The following is a 7,569-nucleotide window of genomic DNA, read 5'->3' on the forward strand; positions in this document are numbered from 1 at the left end:
AATAACAATTAATCGGAGAGATTATTTGTGCTTCTAGAGCAATGCTCCGGCGACTCTCTCATCAAATACTTGTGTGGGCAAGGTTTTACACATCTTATGATGGTTCCTCAACAAATGCGAAGTATATATGGAAGGCCTGTGCAGCGTTGCTCAAAGTGATCTAAATAATGATTCCAATAATAGATTTCTATGCTTATCGTCATGCAAACTTAATTATCTCAAGGGCTTTGACTTGTGGGTACGAAAAAATAATAATGTTTGTCTTCCATGAGATCACATTTTGAGTACAACAAAGTCAAATATTTGCACCATCGTTAACTTCATAACTTTGAAATTAGTATGCAAGCTGGGCTGGACATAAAGTCATAAAAAAATGATTGATAAACATTTGTGATCATTCCAATGGGCAAAAGTGAAAAAAAGGAAAGAGTGTAGCCAAAGCAAAGGGACAACTCTTGGTGGCTAAGGTAGTGTGAGTTGACCTCTCATGAGGTTTCGTAAAATTACACTAAACTTTACCATTTTGTTCATAGTTACACTAGACTCCCTTGATATTCAAAATTCCTATCTTATGTGCACACGTATATCTAAACAGAACGGAATTCCAACTTTCATTTTCATAGCAGTATACGGATACGGTAGCGTATCTTGTCTCATAGGAAAAAAAAATGGATGAGAGCCAATTACCACTTGATGTGGTTAAATAACATTCTTTAATAGTGTGAGGTTATGAGTTTTTAATTATATGAAAAGGTGGTTGATACTTACTTTCTTGAAAGTGAGTTGGATTCGGTGTTTTAGGTTATATAGGTTTAAGAGAGAAGAGAATCCTAAGTAAGAGGCATAGACTTGTGTTTGGAACTTAGAAAAGGAAGAGAATTTAATAGTAAATAGGAGGGAGAAAGCAAAAAGAGATTGGTAGGAAAAATATATTTTTTTTTTGTTTGGCTTTTTAACATAGAAAAGAGATTAAAAGAAAGGGTAAGAGAAAATAAAAGTAGGAAGAAAATTAAATTTTTGCTATTTGATCCTCTAAGAGCAAGTCCACTAGTAAGCAAAATAGCAATGTTGTATACTACTCCCTCCGTCCCAATTTGTTTGTCCAATTGTCAAAATACGTGTCTTTCAAAAATATACTTATATCTTACATTTTATAATATTTTTTTATGATTTTGAAGATTTTGTATGATAAAACTAATTAAGATCTATCAAATAAGATCCATATTGCATATTAAAAACATTACGAATTGAAAATTATAGTCAATTCTTTGAGAGGTTAAACGCTCTCAAAAAGTCAAAAAATGGACAAACAAACCGGAAGGGAGGGAGTACAAAAGAAAGCCAATGAAAAGAAAACTGCTTAGAAGCAATGACGTACACTTTTTGCAATGAAAAGTGTCCAAAATGCTAAAAAACAATATTGTTCATCCACTAGTCGAAAGCCATTATGTCACAATCCATAACAACACCTCCGCAATTAGCTAGTCTGTTAATCCTTTGCCTAATCAAGTGATTTTAAAGTTGTAACTCAAATGAATTACAGCAATTAATAGCTAGTCGGCATACTACTTATTGCTTTACATATTTAGTCGACGTGGGATTTCACGCAACCTTGAACTTGTTTTTTTTTTTGAAAATGAACCTGAACTTGTTTAATCTCCCTAAATCCTACCCATTGATCTCACAAAATATCTACAACCCTATGGCACTGAAACCGTTCCCTTTCAAGAATATATTCTCCATTTGATAAAAGCATAAGGTCTCGTTGTATTTTTCCCAAACATCAGGGATTGTCAGTGTATTTTCTCGTCATCCGACGTCGTTTCTCCTCAACCACCGTCTCCCGCTTTCTTAACCACATCAACTTCCTCTCCCCAAACCAAAGAAAATACTTTAAAAAAAAATGTACGTACTCCAGATCCACACCGTCGACGATTTTCCCAACCCCTTCGCCACCACCAGCTCCGCCGCACCCGGCCCGAAATCTAGCACTACCAACAGCTTCGCCGATGTAACCGAACTCAAAGGCGTGGTCCACCTCTTCCGCAACCTCTCCCCCGCCACCGCCTCTCTCACCAGCCCTAGCTCTCGCTCCACCACCCTCTTCGTCGCCGCCGTACCCAATTATCTTTCCCCCGAAGACTTCCTCCTCTTCTGCGGGTCCCACCTCGATCACTTCTCCCAACTCTGCTTCCTCAGGTAAAATTAAAATTTGAACCTTTCTTCGTTTTTTTTTGTACTTATTGGTTCCTAGCGAGAAAGATTACAGTTTTCGTGAATTTGAATGTGTCCCTTTTTGTAATTGTTTATCGAATTAGGTTAAAGTAAGGATTTTGTTTTTGAAAAGAAAATTTGGAACCCTTTCAACAAGTTTAGTCGAGGTGCGTGCAATATGCCCGGACATTCGTTTGTCAGGAAAAAAAAGTTTAGCGAGCTGTTAACGGAATTAGTTTGAAAAAAGTGTTTTTGAAAGTGAAACTGATTTTGGCAGATTCCCCAGTTTTGCAATTTCACTTTCGATTGTTGAGCTCTTGGGGTTTATGTGAATTGGGAATGATGGAATGGAGGATCCAAAGAAAAATCGTTTTTTTACTCAAAACATGGTTTATGAAACAAATTTTGAAAACTCTCAACGGGATAACTTTTGAAAAGGGTTTCACAAAACTAATGTTGGTGTCAAAATGACATTGCCAAAGTCTTTTACATTGTCATTTTGTTGTAAAGTGGAAGGATTGCTCTGCCAGTGCAATGTTATGTTGGCATAACCACTTTTCTTCTCCTTTTGCAACCACTTTTCACTTGGCACCAAAAACGACATTGCCAAAATTTGGCATAAGGGTGGAGAGGGTTTTGCTATTCTTGATGTTAAACTTTGGCTTTGGCTTGGCATTTGGCAAAAGGGCGGACTTGTTCTAACAACCAAACATAAATTGTTTAATTTTCTGAATTTCCTTTTCAATGTTGAAGCTATAGGGTTTTCTATGTGTTGCAGGAATGATGGAATGGAGGATCGTTACAGTGTTCTCATCACGCTTGTCAATCAGTTGACGTCGGATGGATTTTATTGTAGTTTCAATGGAAAGCGGTTCAGACCATCGGAGGTGCCTGGTTTTCTCCATTTATATGTAGAGTTGTGTTAAAGGGTTGGATTTTACACTTTACTATTGTAATTAATTTTGATTTTAATGGATGATTTGTTAGGCTGAGGTCTGCCACATATATTTTACTCAGTCGGTGGTGTGCTATAAGTTTGAAAAAGAGGCTGGTTTGCCTCCCCACGGATTCATTGAATTGCCAACTTGTCCTGTTTGTCTTGGTTAGTATGTATAAATTGGTAGTTTGTTCGTTTGTGTGGTACTATTAATCAGTGCATTCTCAATGGTTCATTTGGGGTTTTAATCACCTTCCGGGGTTAAAGAATTTGTGATGGTTGTCTTATGGTGATTTGTTTTTATGTTTTCTTTACTGCTAGAGAGATTGGACCAAGATACTAGTGGAATACAGAGTACACTGTGTGACCATTCATTTCAATGTCCTTGCGTTTCAAAGTGGACGTATTTGTCTTGCCAGGTTGGTTAATTCTTGCTTCCCTCTGATTTTTGAAACCCATTATCCATGTTCAAGATAAGATTCAGTAGGTTTGTACATTTGGCAAAACTAAGCTCGTTGACCTTTCTTGCTGGAGCTTACCCGGTCTTTCTCCACAAGTTTGTTGAAGCTCATATGTTTTTACATGTCTTGAACTGTATCAAAGCCACTATGCGTCCTAGTTTAACATGCTATGCAAGCATGTCTTACTGTTTTTTGGGGAAATAAATAAATGGCTTGCTATTTATTCCATATCCAAAGGTATTTATACCATAACCTTTGGATACTAATGGTTTTTCCTACCTAGATCTGTGTACGACACTACCCCGCAACAAATCTAGGTTGATTTTCATATTGTCACACAATCATGGCCATGCATCTTGTCAGTTTTTCTCTAGGTTGATTTTCATGACCCCTTGTATCTATATTGACCATGGTGGATATGATTTGCACCAGTAGTATTTATACAATGCTGATGCCTCGCAAATGAAGGGCTGTTTTTCAAGTTCCCCATCAGATTTTTTTTGTATGCTGTAAGAAGAAACTTGTTGCCTTACTATGAGAAGAAGTTTCTGTTAGACTTGTCCCACATTGCTCATCTAAGCCACCCAAGCTTGGTTAATATATTCTAGAGGCTACTCCACCTATTGCCAATTGGTTTTAGGTTGGAACCTTCCAAGAAATCTAACATGGTATCAGAGCTAGGTATTGGGTGGCCTCACCTCTCATGGGAAAGTCTCTGTCATCTTTGTCGCCCGAGTCAGTCAGTTAGCTCCTGGTCTGTCACCTCCACATGCATCCGGGATGCACGTGAGGGGGAGTGTTAGACTTGTCCCCCATTGCTCATCTAAGCCACCCAAGCTTGGTTAATATATTCTAGAGGCTACTCCACCTATTGCCAATTGGTTTTAAGTTGGAACCCTCCAAGAAATCTAACAGTTTCATCAGGTGTACATAACTAGAAACAAGCTTTTAATTACTTTTGTCTGTGTATCCTCATAAAGAATATTGATACTTAAGTTGCCCATGCGTACGAATGTTGTCAACAAACTAGTTTGAACTTGGTCTGTGTCTGTATCTTTCATATTGATACATGCTGCAAAAAGATCCAGGACAGTTGTTGATGGGCCAGAAGCAATGCTAGGATGTTTGCTCAGAGTATTTCTTTTGATGTTTTCTTTGCCAAAACTCGTGGTCAGCTTGGTACAATCTTTTGTTTCCCGGAACTATGAAAAATAGATGTTTTAGCGAGGGAAGTGTTTGTTTGGTCACAAACCCTTCACAATTATATACTATATTGCAATTACAGTTCCTAGTGAATCACTTCAGCTGTTCATATTGACTTGTACATTTTATAAGAGTGTATATATAATGCTATATCACCCCAGTGCCAACTACTTTACATGTGAGCTTGTCTTTTCTAAAAGAGGAAGAAACAAAACCAATGTTCTGGAACAGAAGGGAGAAACTTGCATTTACTATGTGGATGAAGATCTCTTTTAATATTTTGTATCCTGCTATCAGGTCTGTCGGCTTTGTCAGCAGCACGATGAGAAACCACGGTGCGTTGATTGTGGAACATTGAAGAATTTGTGGGTTTGCGTGATATGTGGTTTTGTTGGATGTGGAAGGTAAGCATTCTTCAGTTGTTTGTGTTTGATGGATACTTTATCAAGGCCCTTGCATAGTTTATGTCATGTAGTCATGTACTGTATCAGCGGTATTCCTCATTGTAGTAGTTATTGATATTAATATCCTTTTCCAAATCCAGATATCAAGAAAAACATGCTGTTCGACATTGGGAATATACACAACATTGCTTTTCTCTTGAGTTAAAAACACAGCAGGTTTGGGATTATGTTGGTGACATCTATGTTCACCGCTTGAACCAATCAAAAGCTGATGGGAAGTCGCAAATGATGAATTCTCGTTGTATGTTGATTCATGAAGAATGTGGAACTTGTGGATGCAGTGAGGATTCTGGCATTAGTGAGGCACTTTTTGACAGCAAAGTTGAAGCGGTACAATATTCATCTTATTTCTATTGTTAAACAAGTATCTCAAAATAGTGTTCTAATCCACATGGAATTATTTAGGGAATCTAGTCAGGGATATCGATGCAGACATGCGACAAGTTAATTATATGAAAAAATATGCACATGCTTAGACATAAATTTTAGAACATGGAGATTGCAGGAACCTATTGTCAGAAAAGTTGGCTATGCAGAAATTTATTTACATAAAGCTGATGAGGAGAAAATATAGTGTTCAGATCAGATACATCATTTGTGCATCTATTAAGTCATAAACAAGTGAAATATTTTTTAAAGGAAATAGAATATTTTAGTAATTTTACCATATGGAAGATTGTGGAAAACGAGTCATTTGTTACTTTTACTTGGTAACACTTAGTTGGTGAGGCTGACGTGGACGAAACCTTAAAAGTCAAGTTAAATTTGCATGCTCGTAATTTTTTTAGTTTTCTTCAATATGTTCGTGTTATTAAACATTGTACTTCAGCAGTGTGAAGATCATTTGAGAATGGCAACTGGGTTTACCCAAAATTTTATCCATTCTGTTAATTCATAGATAAATGAATTTTGATGTATCATGGATGCAGTGATCATTTGACCTGTTTACGTAATATCAGATTGCGGATGAGTACAATCGTCTTCTCGCAACCCAGATGGAGACTCAGAGACAAGTAAGTACAGCTTATTTCACTTGAAAACTTTGTTTTGACGTAGTAGAAAGATGAGGACCTGCTATATTATTTCTCACATTTTTATGTATGTTCTCCTTTAGAATTTTGAATCACAACTCATAGAGGTGAAATGTAAAAAGGAGAGTTCCATAGCTGAAGCAGTGGAGAAAGCTTTGTCTTCAAGGATGCAGGATATCCAATCAAAACTAGAACAATATGTCGACGAAAAGAAGACTGTTGCTGATGTAAGCCCCCCCTCTCCCTCCCTCCTCTCTTTCCCCATGCTTTTTCCCTTCCGGTTTTCACCCTCGGGAGAAATATAACTTCATTTCAAGCTTCTTCGAAAAGGCATCTTTCGTGGCTAGTGAAATGTCGCGTTAAAGCTTTGGATTGAGTAATGATACCTTAAGTTGCAATTCTTCCCCTGATAAAGTACCTTTCTGTTGTCAGACGAATCAATGTCTTATGAAAAGACAAGAAATCTTGCGGAAAGCGGTCAAGGAAATTGAGGAGAGGTAACTGTTTTATATTTTTCAAGCTTAAGAGTGCTTTCTTGTCTCGACAATCGCCGTGTACTGGACAAGAATGCTGAACAACTACAGTGAAATATTACCTGTGTATGATTCTATTCGCTCTCTTTTTTCCCAGGGAAAACTCATCCCTTAGATCAAGAGATGAAACGATACGGGATTTGGAAGAACAGGTATTTTGAGCTACACTTTATAAATTCCATAGTATAATTTCATTTTCATTATGATTTTGTTGTTGACAACAGATTAGAGACTTAAAAGTGTACATTGAAGCCCAGAGAACAGTTGCTACCATGAATGGCATCAAAGGAGGAACACTTTTACCAGTACAATCGAACCTTCCCTCCCCTGCCAATTCCAAAAGGCGGACAAAAACGATTCGAAGGCGTAGTTAGATAATCTTTCCGTGTAACCCAATAGGTGGCCCAATAGACTGGGATTGTGGAGCAACTCGGTTGCTTATTCCGTCAAAATGCCAAAATTGGGGGCCAAAGCGATTGTTCTTCCCTCCTGTACAGTTGACATTCAAACTGAAAAGTGATGAAGTTTGTTACTACTTTTCTTTCTTTATGTTTCCCTCCTTGCCGAAGTTTTGTTGAAGCTGATGTTTCGGAGACTAGAACATCTATTTTGCAAGCAAATATATGATAAAATCATCATATGGGTTATTATTACGGGGTCAAAATAATTTTTTCTCGGAAGACTTATTCAGTGACGGATACCTACAAAATAAACATGTCAATGTCA

General features: G+C 37.4%; 1 protein-coding gene across 1 annotated transcript; it reads left to right on the plus strand.

Moving 5' to 3' along the window:
* The first annotated feature begins 1,867 nt into the window (after positions 1-1,867).
* On the plus strand, positions 1,868-7,392 carry LOC131320240 (BRAP2 RING ZnF UBP domain-containing protein 1). The gene is made up of 11 exons (XM_058350879.1): positions 1,868-2,199; positions 2,993-3,101; positions 3,202-3,316; positions 3,473-3,570; positions 5,113-5,219; positions 5,360-5,609; positions 6,239-6,292; positions 6,394-6,537; positions 6,743-6,807; positions 6,941-6,995; positions 7,068-7,392. Exons 1-11 carry the CDS (start codon positions 1,904-1,906, stop codon positions 7,215-7,217), a joined length of 1,443 nt encoding a protein of 480 aa, XP_058206862.1. The 5' UTR covers positions 1,868-1,903; the 3' UTR covers positions 7,218-7,392.
* The last annotated feature ends 177 nt before the right edge of the window (positions 7,393-7,569 follow it).

This window comes from Rhododendron vialii, chromosome 3a, assembly GCF_030253575.1.
Source record: "Rhododendron vialii isolate Sample 1 chromosome 3a, ASM3025357v1".
Lineage (NCBI taxonomy): Eukaryota > Viridiplantae > Streptophyta > Magnoliopsida > Ericales > Ericaceae > Rhododendron > Rhododendron vialii.

Coding starts and splice junctions, on each gene's coding strand:
- LOC131320240 (XM_058350879.1), top strand. CDS start 1,904: ATGTACGTACTCCAGATCCACACCGTCGACGATTTTCCCAACCCCTTC. Junction 5,220..5,359: donor GGTTTTGTTGGATGTGGAAG/GTAAGCATTCTT, acceptor TTCCAAATCCAG/ATATCAAGAAAAACATGCTG. Junction 6,808..6,940: donor GTCAAGGAAATTGAGGAGAG/GTAACTGTTTTA, acceptor CTTTTTTCCCAG/GGAAAACTCATCCCTTAGAT.